General features: G+C 53.3%; 1 protein-coding gene and 1 non-coding gene across 3 annotated transcripts in view; both read left to right on the top strand.

Annotated features, from left to right (window-relative positions):
* Nucleotides 1-20,643, top strand: part of Piezo1 (piezo type mechanosensitive ion channel component 1 (Er blood group)) — a 73,055-nt gene that overhangs the window by 29,131 nt on the left and 23,281 nt on the right. For both annotated transcript variants that reach the window (XM_021171157.3, XM_029480475.2), the window contains exons 2-5: nt 11,986-12,081; nt 18,038-18,160; nt 19,463-19,505; nt 19,604-19,742. In XM_021171157.3, coding sequence (XP_021026816.1) covers nt 11,986-12,081; nt 18,038-18,160; nt 19,463-19,505; nt 19,604-19,742 — 401 coding nt within the window. The remainder of the gene's footprint in view (nt 1-11,985; nt 12,082-18,037; nt 18,161-19,462; nt 19,506-19,603; nt 19,743-20,643) is intronic.
* Nucleotides 4,904-5,006, top strand: LOC115031885 (U6 spliceosomal RNA). The gene has a single exon (XR_003837519.1). It is a non-coding gene; the product is annotated as a U6 spliceosomal RNA (small nuclear RNA).

The following is a 20,643-nucleotide window of genomic DNA, read 5'->3' on the forward strand; positions in this document are numbered from 1 at the left end:
GGAAGAACTCCCAGTCCGAGGCTAAGTTTGTCAGTGGTGCACAGTATACAGGGCCAGGACCAGCCCCTTCTTCAGCTTCCTGCTGAGGCCGAAGACCTTCTGAGCTCCAAGTGGTCTGTGAGGAGGGTGTCACCTTCAGGAAGGACAGTTCTGCGGGCCAACTCCTTCCCAAATGGGATAGAGACTATTCTGTACCCATGTACTTCCCAGGGCCCTGCCCATGCGCTACCCAGCCTGTTTACCTGTGACAGCCAGTAGAGATGGCTGCAGATAGGTCTGGCTTCCTCCCTCCAGGGAGAAGTGGGTGGGGATGTCTGATATGGAATGGGGCCCACCCTGTACCCTGAGTTCTCTCCTCTTCTGTTGATAGTTGTCGCCTGTGGGTAGGTCAGCTTTGGGTGGCTCCAGTCTCACACCTCCAAGCAACCAGCGTAGAGTACAGACTGTGCCTCTGTGTGATAGGCATTGTGGGTTGTTTAGGGGGGGAGACTGTGAGCAGGGTCCCCAGTTAGTTAGCTGACTGACTAACTGGGACCAATGCAGCATCTGCTGGGAAGAGGACCTGTCACGGTCGGAGAGGACCTGTCACGGTCGGATTGAGTTTCTCCTCCTGTCTTCTCTGTCTCTGGTCTCTGGCTGTCCTGAGAAGTTTGGGGTGGGAGGCAAGCATCCCTCTGCCAGCTTGTCTCTGGTGCCAGCAGTAGTTGTATCATCCATCCTTGATCTCTTTACCTGATGCAGCCCTGGTTGAGATCCAGGGCTCAGCACCAAGCCATTTCCTGCTGGTCTTCTGGGCAATCACCGCCTTCAGCACCTCTGACCTGCTCTGCTAGGAGTGGATACTGTGGAGTTGCCCCAAGTTAGGGAGAAGCCGAGAGCCAAGGAACCACAGTGCCTTGTGGGCCACGTCCAGCTCGCTGGGCAGTGGGCATCCCTCCCTCCCACCTCCTCCGGGCGTCCATATTCAACCTTACCTCCTGTTTGTTTGTTACCTGTATAACCTACCTCATCTCAGCCCGTCCCCTCTTGCTCTGCGGCTTCCTCAAAGTATGACAAGGTCACTGTGGGCTGAGGGAAACATAAAAGTTGGCTAGCTGTTCAGATGGGAGTATGTGACTATGCGTCCCTGAGTCCTCTTACTGGTATTATGGCTAGCAGGCCACCCTCGGTGTTGAGAGAGAGAGCCAGAATGACTCGACCCACCCCATGCAGGTCAGCTGAGCCGTGAAACCACTGAAACCACGGTTCCCAGACGTGTCGCACTAATTAAACCCCCAACACTATGGTAATTAGATGCTCCAAGCGCTCCCAGAGTCCAGGCAGTTTGGCCGGGCTCCAAGTAGGTAAAACGAAGTCCCTGTGCCTCTCCCAACCCCGGCTGCTCAGGCTGGGGCAGCTCCCGACTGGACCCCTCTCCTCGCTCAGCCAGGACTGGTCCACACGCCCTCCTTCCTGACTGCTCTTGTCTGTCTCCCACAAGGGGCATCACTTTCTTCTCTAACAGAAGGAAACAGATCCGTTTAGAGCTCTGTAGCCACAATGTGCTTTGAAACTGTCCCTGCGCTTCATGTCGGCTTTGGAGCCTGAAGAGGTAGGCGTCAGCTAGGCATTCTCGTCCCCCTTGCCTTTCCTGTCCCCAGCAGATCAGGGATAACTCGGAGAAGGGGCCAGCCAGATTGGATGTATCTGAACAGATGGTGGCTAGCGCTGAAATTACCATGACTTCGCGTGACTGCCAGGCTCAGTGTCTCCCTGGGGCTGTAGAAGTGACACAGCTTCAAAGGAGCAAAGAAGTTGCACTTTAGGCTTGCCTGACCCTCTTTCCTGCTGGCCCAGGCCTGATCAAAGGTGCTAAGATAGCCAGCCACACTGCCCAGGCTAACCCAGTCTAGGAGCCTTAGTCCCAAGCTTTAGGAACAAGTCCGGGCAGCTGGCTTCCTCATGTGCCCTCAGCTGACTGTACCAACCCTCCTCTTCCAGGAAGGGGGATTGGCCAGAGCCTTCTGGGCCTGGTTTGGCTTAAGTTTTTGCTTTCAGCCTTCCTGGGGGGTGGCAGGTGTGGCCACTAGGCTTCATTGACACTGCTTGATGCAGCTTCTAGCTGCTGCTGGAATCCTCCTCCTTCCTCTTCCTCCTCTTGCCTGGCCCCACCCACTGGCCGAAACCTCACCCAGAAGTGTTTATAGTTGCAGCCCAGGCCAAATAAGGCAGGCAAGAGACCCGGAATCCCAACGGGTGGCAGGGAGCAGCTAGGGTGTGGATCAGGACCCCACCCCCACCCCACCTCCCAGTCCTGCAGCTGTCCAGCTCAGCAGCAGTTATCTGGTCCCCTCCTTTGTACTTCATGCAGCCAGCTGGGGATGGCAGAGGGCAGGATCTAGCAGGGCGCTTCCTTAGAGCTGAAGATCGGGATTTAGTGTGGTTGATATACTTACGTATTTTGTTGTCGTTGACCCTAGAATTTCATACATGTTAGGCAAGTGGTCTATCACAGAGGCACTAGGTCACACCTCCAGTCAGGTCTTGTGTGACCTCCGCTGTCCTTGAATTCCCTAGGCAGGTGAGGTTGACCTCACCTGATTCTCCACCCACCAGCTCCTCAGGCCTTGGCCTCCCAAGTGCTTCCAGGGTAAGCATGCATTGCCACATCTGGCCTCTAGCCAATTTTTATTTTTTATTTTGAAATAACAAGGTCTTGCTGAGTATCCCAGGCCAGGCTGGAACTTGTGATCCTCCTGCCTCAGCATCCTGTGTAGCTGAGATCCCAGGCCTGAGGCACCAGCCCAACTAGGAGTCTAATCTGTTAGCTTCTGGGATGAAGATAGCTTGTGGCCCTCCCTGCCCTTCACTTCTCTGATTGTGGTAATGTGTGGCAGCATTCTTCTTATGAGAAAAGGAGGTGTCAAGTTTAAACTCTTTTGTTCTTTTGTTTTGATTTTTGAGACAGGGTTTCTCTGTGTAGCCCTGGCTGTCCTGGAACTCACTCTGTAGACCAGGCTGGCCTCAAACTCAGAAATCCGCCTGCCTCTGCCTCCCAAGTGCTGGGATTAACGGCGTGCGCCACCACGCCCGGCTTAGCTATGGTTTTTAATTGCTGCCACCCACAAAGCACCATGACCATAAAGCAAGCTGGGAAGAAAAGGGTTTATTCAGCTTTCACTGGAGGAGCTTGGGACAGGAATTCAAGCAGTACAGGAACCTGGAGGCAGGAGCTGATGCAGAGGTCATGGAGGGTGCTGCTTACTGGCTTGCTCACCATGGCTTGCTCAGCCTGCTTTTTTATAGAACCCAGGACCACCAGCCCAGGGATGGCCCCACTCACAATGGGATGGGCCCTCCTCCATCAATCACTGATTGAGAAAATCCCCTGCAACTGTATCTCATGGAGATATTTCTTCAGCTGAGGCTCCTTCTGCTCTTATGACTCTTGTATCAAGTTGACACACCAAACAAGCCATTTCAGAGAGGCATTCGTAAGATGACTCTGGGCCCCCTCATACAGAGATCATGTGGACCCTCAGAGCCTTCCTGTCTCTTTACAAAGATCAGATATATGGGCAGGCTCTTGGTTATGTTTGTTTATTTTCAATAAAAGTTCTTATTGGGCTGAAGACGTGGCTCAGTGGTTAAGAGCACTGACTGCTCTTCTGAAGGTCCTGAGTTCAAATCCCAGCAACCACATGGTGGCTCACAACCACCCATAATGAGTTCTGATACCCTCTTCTGGTGCGTCTGAAGTTAGCTGCAGTGTACTTATGTATAATAATAAATAAATCTTTGGGCCGGAGCAAGCAAGCAGGGATTGAGTGAATAAAGTTGCCTGGAGTGAGCAGAGGTCCTTAAAAAGAAAATCAGGGGCTGGTGAGATGGCTCAGTGGGTAAGAGCACCCGACTGCTCTTCCAAAGGCCCGGAGTTCAAATCCCAGCAACCACATGGTGGCTCACAACCATCCATAACGAGACACTCTTCTGGAGTGTCTGAAGACAGCTTCAGTGTACTTACATATAATAAATAAATAAATAAATCTTTAAAAAAAAAAAAGAAAAGAAAAAAAAGAAAATCAATTCCCAACAACCACATGAAGGCTCACAACCATCTGTACAGCTACAGTGTGCTCATGTATATAAAATAAATAAATCTTTAAAAAATTTATCTATTTAATTGCATTGATATTTTGCCTGGATATATGTCTATGTGAGGATTTTGGGTCCCCTGGAACTGGAAGGACAGAAAGTAATAAGCTGCCATGTGGTTGCTGGGAATTGAACTCTGGTCCTCTGGAAGTGCAACCAGTGTTCTAACCACTGAGCCACCTCTTCAGCCCCATGTCTCTATCTTTTGTTCAGAAGTATGTGTCACCTCTCAGGTGCTGTATCTAGTGTGCCTGCAGGAGCTCCACAGATGGGGACAGTGGGACTCCTGAGGTACAGCTGAGCAATCTGAGATAGACGGGGCTTGTCTGTGATTGCCAATCAGTCAGGAGGAATCTGGATGCCTTGCAGGATCAGTGTTGCAGGGCATGTCTCCGCATCTATGGGGTCCCTGGTGCTGTACTCCCGATGGACTCATACTGCTGGACACAAAGACTCTCGCTGGCTGACATTGTTACTTTGGTTGCCAGGCTACTCACCTCTTGCAGGTCCACAGCTGTGTTCCTCCAGGACACTGGTCCGGTGACAGTGAGATGCTTGTTTTCTGAATGCTGTCCCCTGCAAAGGCTGGAGGAAAACCAGTCACGAAGGAGATAGGCCGCAGGAGAGACAGAGGCCAGGGTACTGACCCAGCCAAGGGTGAGCCACAGACAGGGCATTGGCTTGTAGAAGAGCAGCAGGAAGCCCACCAGGCTAGGTGGTCCCATGGTACAGTAAAGATCTTAAATGGAAGGCGAGAAATCAGGCCCGTGTGCTCGCTTCGGCAGCATATATACTAAAAGTGGAATGATAGAAGATTAGCATGGCCTCTGCGCAAGGATAACACGCAAATTCGTGAAACATTCCATATTTTAAAAAAAAGAAAAAAGAAATCAGGCCCCCACCTGTCCTGGAACTGTGGGCACCACTGTCCCTTGACTGACAATGGGAGGAAATGCAAGAGCAGCCCCTGCCTGGGGATGCAGCCGGGGTTACAGGCATGAAGCCAGGGGTGGAGGGGACATTTCCCTATTCCTCCCCCACCCCCATATCCCACCCTGCTGGTTAGGGACATAAAGATGGTTGGGCTAGCTGGCCAGGCCTCCTTAAGGCATCTTCTGGGGTTGGCGGACTCTGTGACACTCACGTGGAACAGCTCTAAACTTCCCTGCTTCCGAGACCCTCTGCGGGTGTAGGGCAAGGTGGATGAAAGTCACTTACTGTCCTAGACACACCCAAAGCCCTCCCTGCCCCCCCCCAACACACTTTTACTCAGCCTCCCTGTCCCCCAGGTTGGACACATAGTACCAGGCCCCCTATCTTTTTTTTTTTTTTTTGACACCAGTCCTTTGGTGCTTTTTACAGAGGAGGAAAAAGGAAGGGCAAGTTTTCAGTTGGGTCCTCCAGGCCTGCTCTCCATATCTCTTCTGGGATCTCCTCTTAGCCCCTTGTTCTGAACGCCTGCCTCTCTGCTGTGCCCAGCGTGTACCGTCTCCTCACCTCCACACTTAAGGACCCCACCAAGCCCTCACCCTATGCTACAGGCTACAGTGATCAGAGCCCTCTCGCATGGCTGGAATGGGTTTAGACGCAGTCCCATTCATCCCAAAGCTACACCCTGGGCTCCTGGGCTGCTGTGGCTCCTCACCTCACATTGCGGTGGTCATGGCTCATATGTGGTTCCCTCCAAATCCAGGTTCTCTGTGTGGCTTCTGTGGGTTTGAATTGAAAGTCTTGATCTCTCTGAGTCAAGAAGGATCCTTTGCCTGTTCCAATTCCTTCTTACAAGTGCACATAAATCGACTCACCTCAGGGCACTTACCACACCCACTAGTGACTAGGCAGTCTGTGGCGCATTGTGCAGACAGGGGCCCAGTTCACAGACCCTCACACTCATAGATCTTTTTCTTCTTCTTCTTCTTCTTCTTCTTCTTCTTCTTCTTCTTCTTCTTCTTCTTCTTCTTCTTCTTCTTCTTCTTTTCCTTTTCCTTTTCCTTTTCCTTTTCCTTTTCCTTTTCCTTTTCCTTTTCCTTTTCCTTTTCCTTTTCTTTTATCTTGTTTTTTCGAGACAGAGTTTCTCTGTGTAGCCCTGGCTGTCCTGTAACTCACTCTTGACCAGGCTGGCCTTGAACTCAGAAATTCGCCTGCCTCTTCCTCCCAAGTGCCGGGACTAAAGGTGTGTGCCACCACACCGGGCACATTCACAGATTCTTATGATCTATCAGCCGCTCAGCTCCAATGGTGGTCAGTGCTAGCCATTCATGTGTCCAGGATCCTGGTCAGATGGACTCTGGAGCGTAGAGCTTGCTTCCTCTGACCCCTGTCTCTGATCCCTGGAAAACCAAGTTTTCGGGGACACTTGTGAGACTGATACCTACCCCAGGATTGTGACAGACATTGGCCTGCATGTGGCATTGTCCAGGCCTGTGTGCAAGGCCATGGGGTGGGACAGAGGCCGCCCTTCCCAGAAGTAGTCCTCTGAGGGTGTATTGGCTTCTCCTGGGCCCCGAACACACCTTGCTGAGCCTCTCCCAGCCTGGCAGCTATGGCCTCTCTGGACAGCGTACTCCTCTGTGGGACCCAGGATCTCAGCGGAGTCTCTGCTCCACCACTGGACATGGCTGCTGCATAGCTGGGACCATAGAAGGACTCCAGGCTCGGCTCTGTCTTGTAGCTCTTTGCCAGTCTAGACACCACTTCCTCCAGGGCTGAGACTGTGGCTGCCCCAGGGTCCCAAGCAGGCCCTGCCCTGCCCTGCCCTGCCCTGCCCTGCCCTGCCCTGCCCTGCCCTGCCCTGCCCTGCCCTGCCCTGCCCTGCCCTGCCCTAGAGATGGGTTGCAGTCCTTTGGGCTAGCCTGATCTCTCTGCTCACCGAGGTCTTTCTTTTGGCCTAGAGAGACTCTCCTCCCTTCTCAGAGGGAGGTAGCCTAGAGACTAGGAGGGCAGGCCTTCCAAGCCTGTTTCCTCTCTTGTGCAGACAGGAGTGACAATGGTGGGGTGGGGGATTATATGAGACCCTCAACCTATGTCTATGCTGGGCCGAGGTGGTAGGGTGAGGTGCATGTGCTCCTCATCCGGTCTTCCCTCACGGAGACCATGCTGTTCCTGCACTGGAAGCTTGCTTGTCTCCGCTTGGGCCGGTCGGCCTGCTGTGTTGATGCAGACTAGTGTGAACCTTCACTGTGTTCTCTCCCTGTTGTCACAGCCCATCCCTCCAAAGGATCCAGTCATCTCCAGCACACACTGTCTCTCTGCACCTTTCCGTCTGTCTGTCCAGCACTGGCTGTGGTAGGGGAAGCTCCCCGCAGATCTGCCGCGTGCTTCAGACTCATTTCCAGAGCCATTTACAAACGAGTCTGGCATTTGCCTTGGGAGGTCGCTGTAAGGCTTCTTTGACCAGTGACATATGGGAGCAGCTGGCTCAAAGAGCCTCCAGGGAGTGGTGGATCCTGCAGGCCTGGTGGATTCTCGTCTTCTACCCAGACAGACCCTGGGCCAGGCTGGGGCATCTTGAGTAGGTGAGGTCTCCCTCACAGTCCTATCTGCAGGCTCGTCTTCATGCTCATGGTGGGAGGAGGGGTAGTGACAAACCTTCTGTGTGGGGTACTCTAAAATGTGTGTGGTCTTATTACCCTTACCCCTCCCTCCCTGACCCGGTTCCCATGACGACGAGCAAACGTTGCTCGGTTCTGGGTCACTCAGAGTCCGGGGGAGCCACCCTGTGGACTTCATTAGCCCTCAGCTATGGCTTGAGGACCCCAGAGTGGATGTTAGCAAGGGTCTTCAGCTTTGTGTTATAGGGTGAGGGTCTATAAAGGGTTAAGCATGTGCTGGCCTGCAAGGGGCCCTTCCTGCCTCTGGCTGTCCCTATTGTTGCTGGCTCAGGAAAGGCCTGTTTCCTGTGAAATCACAGGCTTTGCCCAGCAGCTCCACCAGAGCAGGCTGAGGCTCTGCCCTCTTTGAGGAATGTCTTTGTCCCCCATGACCCCTCTCCTGCAGTTAGGTGGCAGCTAAACTTCAAGGACAAAGGCAAGGAAGGCTGTCCCCTCCCGGCTGCTTGTGATAAATTATACCTCACCTCTGTCCCCCGCACTGCTAAAGTCATGGTTGTGACAGTCACATCAATGTGTTTCAACCAATACGTCACACCACCGGGACCAGGGAGCACCTGGGAACCCTGCATCCCGACGCAGCCCGGCTGTGTTGCCTCTTAGTGTTTCTTTCCCTCTCTTCCCAGAAGCAAGAGCTGTACGGCTGACCCGGGCGGGGCTCACTCTCCTGGCTCGCTCTTCTTGCTCTTGAGGGGTGATAATCTGGGAGGAATGATGACTGAGAACGAGACCCTGGAGTGTCAGGTTGTGCCTCTGAGCCTGTTTCCTTGGGTAGAGTGTTCGTCTCTGGACATAAACTTTATTTCTCTGTACAGTGTTGGGACGGCTCTACACGGAGGGCAGGCAGGAAGGAAAAGAGGCAGGGGAAAGGGCAGAGCTCAGGGCCTGTGCATCTCCCAAGCTGACCTGTGTTGCTGAGGCAGGGCAGGGCATTCCCCTCGCCCAGTCCCTGGTGCCTCACCTTGCATTTCATCTACCTTTGGCACATACAGCTATGTAGGGTTCTCCTGGCCCTACCTGGGATTAGGAGTAGCCAGGCCTCAAGCTCAGTAGCCCATCTCACATTTCCTTGTTGCCAGGAAGCCAGGCATGGAAGTCCCTACCCCTTGCCATCTTGGGTCTCTGGTTTCTGGAGCCCATCACAGATTTTGGATACCACTCATATATTTATTCCGGTAAAACATCTATCCACGAAGTTTGTCATCTTAATCTATTTTTGATAGTGCGGTGGCATTAGGCACATCCTCATATGTCACTAATGGCCACCCCAGGACCATCTCACTTTCCCGACTGAAACTTGATAACAGTTAAACTTTAGCCTCGGGACTGGAGAGATGGCTCAGTGGTTAAGAGCACTGACGGCTCTTCCACAGGTCCTGAGTTCAATTCCCAGCAACCACATGGTGGCTCACAACCATCTGTAATGGGATCTGATGCCCTCTTCTGATGTGTCTGAAGACATCGACGGTATACTCATATACATAAAATAAATAAATAATTCTTTAAAATAATAGTAAATTAACTTTAGCCTCCCCCGCCCCCAACACACACAGAACATCGGGGTCTGAATTTTAAGCTTGCCAAGCAGGCTGCAGGGTAAAGCATCTGACCCTGCTGCCCAGGGCCTGTGGCGGCCGCCCTTCATGGGCTGTGCTTGTGGAGGCCAGAACTCAAAGTCAGGAGTCTTCTCCAATTGTGTTCCACCTTATTTTAGAGTTCATCAGTTGGGTTGCTTGACCAGCAGACTCTGGGAATCGCCCTGTCGCTGTTTCCACAGGATGCTACCTACCACACACAGCGTTTCATACCTGCACCAATCACTGTACATAATCTAAGTGTGCGTATGTGTGCGTGTCACAGCATGCTTGTAGGAGTCAAAGGGCAAGCTTAGGTGTTGGCCCTCATCTTCTACCTTGTTTGGCACAGGGTTTCTCTGTTAATCCCTGCTGCTTTTGCCAACCACCTGGCCTGACCACTTCTAGCCAGTCTCTCCTCTCTCCCTCCCATCTCCTGGTAGAGGTGCGCTGGGATTACAACTGGCTTTTGCACAATTCTGGGAATCCAAACTCAGGTCACCAGGCTTCTGTGGCAAGCCACCAAGACACGTCCTTAGCCTGGCTTTCCATCTTTTCACGTGGGTTCTGGTGATCTCAATCTAGGTCCACGTGTTCATGCAGCACATGCTCTTGGCTCCCAACACGGGCTTTTGATCACTGCCCCTCACGTGCTTGGACAGGTTCAGTGCTGGCCGTTCCCGGTATGTGAGATCGAACCAATGTCCTCAGAGGCAGGACCTGTCACATCAGGGATGTTAGATAGGAGAAAGCTCTCAGGGGCCTGTGGATGAATGGATTGGTGGGTAGTCAGCTGGGTAGACAGGTGGGCAGGATTGACAAGCCAGTGGACAGCTGGGTAGACATCTACCTGACCGGAAGCAGCGAGTGTGAGGGAGGGTGCAGCCTCTGTGAGACTAGGCTGGACGCGACCCTGGTTGGGCTGAGAAATGGAGCCCTGGGAAGCAGAGGGATTTCAGAAAGCTTTGCCTCCACAAATGCACTTCCCTCCTGCCTCTTGGGCCAGAGAAGATCGATTTAAAAAAAAAAAGTATCATTGTTGAAAACTTCAGATTTGATTTAGGAGAGCTGAGCCTTGCATGGTAGCCAATGTATGTCAGGAAGAAGACAGCACCCTGACTTCAGAGAGGCCCTTGGGAGCCAAGAGAAGTGCAGCCCTGGTCAACACCCTGCCCGCCCCACTACCACCACCCTCTCCACCCCTGCTGCCAGGCTCCTTGAAGCAGCAGTTGCCCTTGGAAGTTGGGCTACATCTCATGTGCACTGTGATCCTGGAAGAAGACTGTGTCAGGCAGGGGCTGTGAAGAGCGTACAAGCTGAATTCAGATGGAGTCACCCACCCAAAGTGGACAGTGTCACCTGAAGAGGTGACCTGCTTCAGCTTAGGTTCTTTGTTTGTTTATTTTGTTTTTGTTTTGGGCACTGGAAATATCATTTATAGCTCAATTTTAATTTTTTTTAATGTACTGTGCACTTTGGGTCCCTGCCACTTCCTTCCAGGGGAGCCTGTTTCTGTGGCCAATCTTGGTCCCCAAGTTCAGGTCTGCCCTGGCTGTCCAGGTCTGCCCTGGCTGTCCAGGTCTGTTGTTGCGCTCACGGTTCTCATAGTTAGGAGGATGTGCGGAGGATACCCACTCTCAGGAGAGTACCCTCAGAGGGACAGTGAGGTAGGATTGATGCTCCTAGCCACAGAAAGTCCACTCTTGAGGTTGCTTTGTCCAGGAGGGAATTGGGGTTCCTAATGTACCCTAGCTCCTAGCTCATGGCCTGTTAACCTTACCTGTCTGGGACAGTCAGTTTCTGAAAATAGCAATTGCCCGAGGTGAGGACAGCAAGATATGGCTTGTAGTGAGTGATACTGTGTGTGGCCGGGCTCTCTCACACAGCATGTAGATCCTCTTTGGCCTGGCTCCTTTTGTATCCCATAGCACAGGTAGAAGTAGGTGGGACTGAGCACTGCATAGGGTCCCAGAACCTTGTCTCCTGGAAGGCCTTGTGTTTCTGGGAAGAAGTTTGCTCATTTGGTTAGGTGGCCAGCGTGTCACCTGCCTATGCTTCAGGTCGTTTGACCTCCCTAGCAGAATTCACCAGGACGGTATAGGGCAGCAGGGTGTCAGGGAAGTTCCCAGAGGGAAGCTGTGCTGTGCACTGGCACAAGTAGGGAGCACGCACAGGCAGGGTGGTGCGAAGCCAGGTTCAGAACCGCGCCGTCCCATCAGTGACTCAGGAGGGGGTCCAGAGCTTGGTCCCGTGACTTCCCACCCAGTAGTGTGTGGAACCATTTCTTAGTTGAGCTGATTGCCGATCAATAAGCGAAACTTCAAACCGGAGGAAAAGCAAGATGCGGAGGAGTGGGCTCCAGAGCCCTGCGTGGGTGGGGTTATGCCGAGTGGTCAGAACCTTGTGTGCATCCACGTATGCCGAGTGGTCAGAACCTTGTATGCATCCACGTATGAGTACATGGGCTGCTTTGGGCAGGTCTTTGGGGTATCATGGGACCTGGGCATCGGGTGACAGGAACATGGGTATTCTGTCTGTGGTGCACAAGCCTCATGTACGCATGCTTACAGGTGTGAGAGAGGGGCACTGGGGGGTACTGTCCCCCAGCCCCTCAGGTGAGGGCTGCCCCTATTGTTGGTGTACTAACCATCTGTCTCTCTCTTCTCTAGCCTCCCTGTTACGCTTCAATGCTCTCTCGCTGGTCTATTTGCTGTTTCTACTGCTGCTGCCCTGGCTTCCAGGCCCCTCAAGACACAGCATACCAGGTAAGGGGCAGGATCAGGGGGTGGCGATGGAGCCCAGCTCCTTGGGGGGACTCTGACCACAGCTGGGTATCTGGATAGGTACTCTACAGTCACACAGCCTCGGCTCCCAGTTTTAGCAGCCTGGGTCAGTCCTCTGGGGTCTAAGGGTTCCTTCAGTGCAGACCTGTAGCTGGTTCAGTTTCTTTCTTCCTGCCGGTTGCTTGTCACAGGAGGCTCTATTGTCCCTGAAGGTGACAGGGGAAGGGTTGTATGTGGATCCCCATCGGTCACTAAGTGTCCCTCAGAAGGCAGAGGGAATCGGCAGGTCCTAGTTGTTCTGTGCAGGTAGAAGGTTTAGGGACCTGCGCCGTGGTCCGTTCTTTCTTCTAGGTAAGTTACCTGGACTGACGATGTTGTTCAGCCAGGGGCTCTGGCCAGCTTGTCTCTATCACCCTGTAAGCCAGGCCCTACCTTGGACCACCTTGCTATGTAAAGAATTGGCCACAGTAGGCCTCATCAGGCTCTGAGCTGGGCAGGCGTATGCTTCCCTGTTTCTTGCCTTCTAAACAGTAATGCCTTGCAGGCCAGCGTTGTGTCCTTACGTGGGAGTGGACAGTGGTACCATAGCGAAATAGGGAAAGGCTGCTGCTGTGCCTTAAGTCTCCACGTAGGATGACATGGGAAGGGTGGGACCACTGTGTCCTCATGTTCCCGGCAGCTGTGGCAGTGGCCTCAGAGGGGCAGGACATCCTGAAACCCTTCATCCTAGGGCTCTGGTCACCTATGCTGAAGGTGCCTAGCGTCTGTTTTGTGGTGTTCAGTACGTACTCAGTGACCCATCCCCAAGTGTACCGCATTCCTAAAGTAGAGAAGGCTCGCTGTTGTCTTCTGCATTTGTGGGGTTTAGATCTGCGTGGCAGCAACCTGGGGAATGTTAGCATTGAAGTGAGAGACCCTACCCCAGGAGACACTGCAAGTATCACAGACAGTGTCTGAGGGTCAGCAAAGGTCAGAACTGGATCTGATGTGACGGCCTGGGGCCCGGGAAGGCACTTACAGCCTTGGCACTGCCCTCAGAGTGCTGGATTCAGCATGTGTGGGCCCCAGTAAGAGTAGACTTCCTGTAACAAGTCACCCTGCCGAGAGCCACACCCACTGGTTTATGGGGCTGCAGTCAGGTTATGAGTGCAGTTGTGCCTCTTCAGAGGGCTTCAGGGATCAGCTTCCTGGCTCCTCTTCTTTTGGGGGCATCTTTGGGTCATGGCACCTTCTACCTCAAAGCCCCGATGGCAGACTGAATCCTCTCCGAGTCCCGTGGCTCTGTAGCTTCCTGGAGCACATCACAGCTGCTAATGCTCTGTGATGACAGCCACTGGTGCTTCAGGACAGACTCCCCTTGTTGTCAGCTGTGACATCAGACCCACCGCTCTGCCTTGGTCTCTTTGCCGTGTGAGTCACATGTGTATGGGGGCAGAGATTGGGCAGGGCTGCCTTTGGGTTCGCCATTCTGCCAACCATAGCATGGTGGTTGCCCAGCCTGGTGTTTTTTGGAACTGAAAGGTCTTAGAGGATGGGTAGGGTCTGGGGATGCAGGGACAGATATTTAAGGAGTTCAGCCTGAACAGTGTGCTGGTAGCCACTGGGCCCCGAGCCGGCCACTGGGCCCCTCTGAGACACACAGCCTAGGCACTGAGTCCTTTCTTGTGTGGTGAGAAGGTCTGGCTTCCATACTCTGCTCACCACAGAGTCCAGGTCCTCCGTCCCCAGGACCTCTTTGGAAACAACTTGTCTCAAGACTGTTTCGTGCCCTGTGAACAGCTGGAAATACTCCTGATCAACCGTGGGAGGCACAGAGACTCGCAGCCAGGCAGGACGTATCCTGAGGGGGACTTGGAGAGCAGGGTGGGACGTCTTTCCCTCTCGACCCTCCAACTCTCTATCTGCCCAGCCTCAGAGGCCCTTCGGGGACATGAAGCTGCCTGGTTTTTCCGGGTGTGAGAGGAAAATGTGAGGTCCGACGGTGCAGAGTGGAGCGCCCTGTGTGCGTTTATGATTTGTGCAGCTGCTGCCCTGGCACTGGCTGCTGGAAGGTCTGACTCTGCTGGGCCCTGTTCCCCACGTAGGCGGCTGCCTGATTCTCAGAGGCTGGGCCTAAGCTGGGCTGCACAGGAAGGAGATGTAGACCAGCTTAGGGCTGGGTGTCCCAGGTAGGACAAGGCACAGGGCAGGACAGAGTTGGGATGTATCAGACCTCAGGGTGTGTGAATCTGCTCCCAACGGCCTGCTTGTACTTTAGAGCTAGGAAACTGACTCCCTGCCCTAGCAGAGTTTATCTCCTAGGCTGCCCCTCTTCTTTGACCCCCCTCCCATTCACTATTCTCCCCCAGGGGGCCTGCTCCAGTCTTAGCCTCTCCAGTCCATTAGTACCCTCCCGCCTCTCTGTGGGACTTAGCTGTTAGGTACTATATGACTGGGAGAGGGATAGTGGGGTGATGAACCGTTAGTTGATTGATAGGCAACCCTGGGGTCCTAGACCTGTGAGTGGACTACCTTGCCCTTTGAGAACACCTTTGAACACACCCTGGGATGCTGGGTCACAGCTGGCTTCTTGTTCTCTGGGTTTACCCATGCTTTGCTCCAGAGTAGACGGGAGAAGCCTTCCCCAGCTTCTTCTCCTTGCCGGGTGAGCCTCAGCTCAGACTCTTGGGGCAATTCCCCATGCTATCCCTCTGTGTGTGGAGTCAGATAAACAAAAGACATTCCTTCCCTCCCTAGAACCCGAGGCAGCACACCCTGGCCCAGCTCACATTGCCAGGACAGTATTTGCCAACAGCTCATAAGATTTTGTTGCAGGATACCTGTTTAGGGGCGGTGGAGTGCTCAAGAGTCCAGCCTGCGTGAGGCCCAGGGAGGGCTGTGGTCGTTGGGATGGGGCATGAAGGTGGGAAGGAGGGAATACGGGAAGCAGAGGAAAGAAGTCAGAAGCACCTCTGAGCCTGTGGAGTCCCAGCAGGGTCAAGGCCACAGGTCAGGTGACAGGTCTGCTACTCTCTCTGCTGTTAGAATGCCCCCGCCTCCACCCCTAGCTCACTCCCCATTTTTTTCTACGGAGCACCTGTAATAGTGCAGCCTTTTACCAGTGGCTATTCGTTGCTGTGCTAAACCCCTTGCTCGTCTGAATGGTATAGGCGTATGGCCTGTCCTAGTGTGGCATGACAGTTCCTTCTTTGATGTTGTGATCCTTTTATCAAGCCAATGGGTCAGGGCCCAGACAGTGGTAGGAGAGAAAGGTGGCCAGGGACAAAGGTGGCTGCCATTCCAGGGCCTTGGGGTAAGCCTGGCTAAGCCCAATGCATTCTCTTCCCCATGACAGAGGAGTGGCTGAAGCAGTCAGGCCGGTAGAGGAGGTAGAGGAGGCCCTGCCTGGGAAGGAGCCAGGTGTGGTGTGGTAGGAAACCCAGGGCTTTGAAGATTTGGGGCCCATGGAGGCACCGGGGTCTGTGCAGGGCTGAGGGTAAAGCCTGGGTGCTAACAGCGAGTCTGGGGAGTGGCTGGGCCTGGGAGCTCATCTGTCTCATGGAACCTAGATCTACTCTCAGGTCAGACGGGGAGGCTTTCTGCTACCTCCCAGCTTGTGGCAAGGATCAAGCAAGGATCGACTCTTAGGTGCAAGTGGAGACTCCCAAAACTCAGCAGGAAGCCCTGCCCAGCTGGGTGGTGGGGGTGGTGAAGGTGGTGGAGGTGGTGGTGATGGTGGTGATGGTGGAGGTGGTAGTGGTGATGGTAGAGGTGATGGTGGTAGAGGTGGTGGTGGTGGAGGTGATGGTGGTGGAGGTGATGGTGGTGGTGGTGGTAGTGGTGGTAGTGGTGGTGATGGTGGTGGTGGTGGAGGTGATGGTGGTGGTGGTGGTGGTGGTAGTGGAGGTGATGGTGGTGGTGGAGGTGGTGATGGTGGAGGTGGAGGTGTGCTCTTTCCAGAGTTGTCCACCTTGCCATCCTGAGGAATCAGGGTTATTCTGGAGGTCAGGGTTTACTCTGTAGAGCCTGTCATCCCTGAACCAGCTCTTTCTCTCCTGGTGCTCCCTGCTGTGCTAGGCTCCGAATGTAGTTAGACTATGATGTCCTCTCGGCTCTTCAGCGCCCCAGAGACCTGCTGCCCTCTGACTTCCACGGGGCCTTCTCACAGGCTGTTCCACCACAGAGATGGTCTACCACCCTCCACCACATGCCTTCTGCTCTCACTCAGATCCGTCCTGATGTGCCCTCTTTGTGGCTATAGTTGTGGCTCTCAGTGGTGACTGTTTCCAAGGAGGACCGTGTTCTATAGAACAGGTCTCCACCGTGCACTGTTCATTGACAATCAGCATTGAGCTCCTATCTCTGCTTGTGCACCTGCCTCTCAATGCCACTGGAGCAAGGGTTCTCTGACTCTGATGTCAGGGTTGCTCTTGGTGCTAATCTCGTCCTATGCTTGTCTCTCCTTCGCTCTCTGATACCCTGCCAGAGGTTGGACACTAGAGAGTACGTGGACCACAGCTGGAGTATCATCTTGCCCTCTGGTGCTCAAGGCTTAGCTCAGGGAGCCAGTGAGACAGGGTACCTAGCTAGATGCACAGTGTGACTGACTGCTAGAACCTTCTGGCATGGAACCTATGGGGAGGGTAATAAAAAGGAGTGGGTGTCACCAAGGAAGCTAGCCCTTGGGGGCCAAGGTCAGTTCTGAGGCTATTCCACACATTTGGACTGTGCCCAGGAAACTACATAGGACAGACATACTGGCAGTGGTAGCCCCCAGAAGAGAGGATCAGTGTGATGCTTTGGGGCTGTCCTTGTGGAAGAGACCTGTGGCTCTGAGGTTTTCAATGATGGTGGCCTCAGCAGCCTTGTGGCTTGATTTGACAGAGCTGCTACAGTGGGTTGATTGCCCACAGGCAAAGAGCTAAAGGCTAACTCCAGTCTCTGTATAGGTGTCAGAGGGCAGATGCAAGGATCAGAGCCCTGTGTCACCTCTGTCTGTCTGCAGCCAAGGGCTTCCCTGCTGGGTGGGCTAGCTGGGGCGGTTGGAGGCTGAGCGTGGAGGGTCCCATGGTTTGATGGCTGACTCCTGGCCGGTGTCTTTCCCACAAAGTGATCAGGAGAACAAGACCTTTGGGGGCTGCTACTCAGTGGGGCCTGAGGTGGGGGATCTATCCTGTTTGCTGTCCTGGAACTCACTCTGTAGACCAGGCTGGCCTCAAACTCAGAAATCCATCTGCCTCTGCCTCCCAAGTGCTGGGATTAAAGGCATACGCCACCATTGCCTGGTGGCTTCTTTCCTGTAACACTCCAAATGGAGGCAGCCGGCAGTTCACTTTTTTGGAGGCATTTGGCCCCATCGCCCAGGCCTCTTCTCTGGGATACCACCCTCCTCATAACTTAATTTCCAGCCTCCACACAGGGGCAGGTGAGCATCACTGGAATTGATAATGGTTTCTTGTTTTTCTGTTTGCTTCTTCTCGTTCCCAAGACCTAGCAGTGATATCCCTATATGCTAAATTAGAAAATTCAATTGTGTCTCGTCTGTTCAGGGGGCTTGGACAGTGTTGGTCTTTGGGGAGCAGGGAGCAAGGCCAGTGTAGCATCTGGGCCAGAGTAGTAGCTTCCTAAACTTCCCTAAACAGTGTCTGGCAGTCCCTTCCCCATTCTGGGCTGACATTCTTATTTAGAAACCAGAGTCACAACAGGGTCTGCCAACCAGGCACTAATAGGTGCCCCGGGGAGGGAACAAGCAACCCCTCGTGGGTCATTCTTGTCACCAAAAGCTTCTGTTGCCTCCTGGAAGGCACTGAGTTCTGATTCCTCACAGCCAGTCCCCTTGCCCAGAGCCTCTGTCCACACTGAGTGTGTATCTCAGACACATGGATAGGGCACGGTCTACCTGGAGGCTGTCAGGGTAAGCAGTATCCCACTGATCCCTGCTCTGCCCTTTCTGTCACAGGTCACACAGGTCGCCTGCTCCGTGCACTACTCTGCCTCAGCCTCCTCTTCCTGGTGGCCCACCTTGCTTTTCAGATATGCCTACACACCGTGCCTCACCTGGACCAGTTTCTGGGACAAAACTGTAAGTGATGGAGGAGCAAGTGGAGGGGGCGGGGGATATGAGGACAGCAGTCCTGGGTAGAGGGGATGAGGATGCCAGCCAGGAACCTCAGGCCTCCAGCCTCTTACCCAGGCTTAATCCAATATGGGCTGTGCCAGGTCAGCAGAGCCAGGCCATTCCTAGAATAGCCTCCTCTTCTTCCTCCTCTTCCTCCTTCTGCTGCTGATCCTCTTCTTTATTTTTATGTATATGAGTACAGATGTTGTTGGGAATTGAATTTGGGGGGGGGGGTTGTTTTTTTGTTTTGGTTTTTTCGAGACAGGGTTTCTCTGTGTAGCCCTGGCTGTCCTGGAACTCACTCTGTAGACCAGGCTGGCCTCGAACTCAGAAATCCGCCCCTGCCTCTGCCTCCCGAGTGCTGGGATTAAAGGTGTGCGCCACCACCACCTGGCTGGGAATTGAATTTTTAAGACCTCTGCTCACTCTAGTCAACCCTGCTCATTTAGTCTCTGCTTGCTTTATATTTATATTTATACATAAGTATCATTGTGGCTGTTTTCAGACGCACCAGAAGAAGGCATCAGATCTCATTACGGGTGGTTGTGAGCCACCGTGTGGTTGCTGGGATTTGAACTCAGGACCTTTGGAAGAGCAGTCAGTGCTCTTACCCACTGAGCCATCTCTCCAGCCCGGCCTCTGGGCTTTTGGTGCCCACCTGTCAACATCTTCCTCCTGTGCCTGCTTGTAGCTTAGTCTGTGTGACACCAGGTGTCCTCAGTGTCCCTGTTCGTCCTTAGCGTCCTTGCCCTTGTACCTGTGCACGGTGTATCCAGTGGGCACCTGCCTTCTAGTCAGGCAGGAACTGATGCCAGCTTTATGTGTAGAAGGCCTGGGGGAGCCCAGTTCAGCTTCCTAGGCCATTTCCAGCCCCGCCTGCCTGAGAGTTCCTGCTGTCCTGCCAATCACAGCCAACGGACCAACCAGGCAGCATGCATATACCTGGCTGCCTTTGGCTCCCCTGTCTATAAAAACATTTTCCATTTTCCAGCCAGGCATGGCACTTGGGAGGTAGAAGCAGGAAGATCACTGTGAGTTCGAGGCCAGCCTGGTCTACATAGCAACTTCCAGTCAGGATTATTATAGAGAGACACTGTCAAAAAAAAAAAAGGCAACAGATTCAGCATCAGCATTCCTGAATCATTGATGCTCTGTCCTACATGAGGTCCTAACAGTCATGCCCATAGGGTCCCCGGGCCTCACAGGAATAACCACTGGGCACCCTGCCTGGCCTGGGAGCTCCTTCCTCAAGCCCTTTCCTTATAGGTAGCCTTTGGGCGAAGGTGTCTCAACACATAGGGGTTACAAGGTAAGATCTGCGTTCCCTCCACCCCCTCTGTGAGCTGAATCCTAAGGATGGCGTCACATCTCCTCACCTTGCCCACTCTGCCTCCCTGCCCTTCACAGGCTGGACCTGAAGGACATCTTTAACACCACCAGGCTGGTGGCACCTGACCTGGGGGTGCTGCTGGCGTCCTCCCTTTGCCTTGGCCTCTGTGGACGCCTCACGAGGAAAGCGCGGCAGAGTCGGCGCACCCAGGAGCTGGTAAGGCACCGCAGCAGCAGAGATGGGCGTGAGGGTGTTAGTGCTTCAGTCCCACTCTGACAGTTTTTGACGTGTTTTGTTTGTTTTGTTTTGTTTTGCTTGGTTTGATTTGGTTTGGTTTGATTTGATTTGATTTGGTTTGCTTGAGACAGGGTTTCTCTGCGTAACAGAGCCCTAGCTGTCCTAGAGTTCGATACATAGACCAGGGTAGCTTCAAACTCACAGTAGGCTGGCCTCAAACTCACAGAACTCCATCTGTTTTTGCCCAGAGTGCTGGGATTAAAGGTGTGGGCCCACCACCACTGCCAGGTGACAGGTTTTTGGTTTTTTTGTTTTTTGGTTTTTTGGTTTTTTTGGGGTTTTTTGTTTTTGGTTTTTTGGTTTTGGTTTTTCAAGACAGGGTTTCTCTGTATAGCCTTGGCTGTCCTGGAACTCACTCTGTAGACCAGGCTGGCCTCCAACTCAGAAATCCACCTGCCTCTGCCTCCCGAGTGCTGGGATTAAAGGCGTGTGCCACTACTGCCCGGCTCCCAGTGACAGTTTTGATTTTAACACACGTAGACTTTTAAAGTTAAGTTTGAAGGATATTTACATGTAGAATATGAAGAAGGATGTGGGAGAGGAACCCGAGTTTTGCTACATTCTCCTGTTCTCTTGTCCCGTGCGTGGCTCTGTCCACTGGAAGCCTGCTCTGCAGGACACAGTTGTTGTTGTTGTTGTTGTTGTTGTTGTTGTTGTTGTTGTTGTTGTTCTTCTTCTTCTTCTTCTTCTTCTTCTTCTTCTTCTTCTCCTTCTCCTTCTCCTTCTCCTTCTCCTCCTCCTCCTCCTCTCCCTCCTCCTCCTCCTCTCCCTCCTCCTCCTCTTCCTCCTCTTTCTTCTCCTTCTCTTTCTCATCCTTCTC

Source organism: Mus caroli, unplaced genomic scaffold (assembly GCF_978045245.1).
Source record: "Mus caroli unplaced genomic scaffold, Mus_caroli_1 scaffold_10, whole genome shotgun sequence".
NCBI lineage: Eukaryota > Metazoa > Chordata > Mammalia > Rodentia > Muridae > Mus > Mus caroli.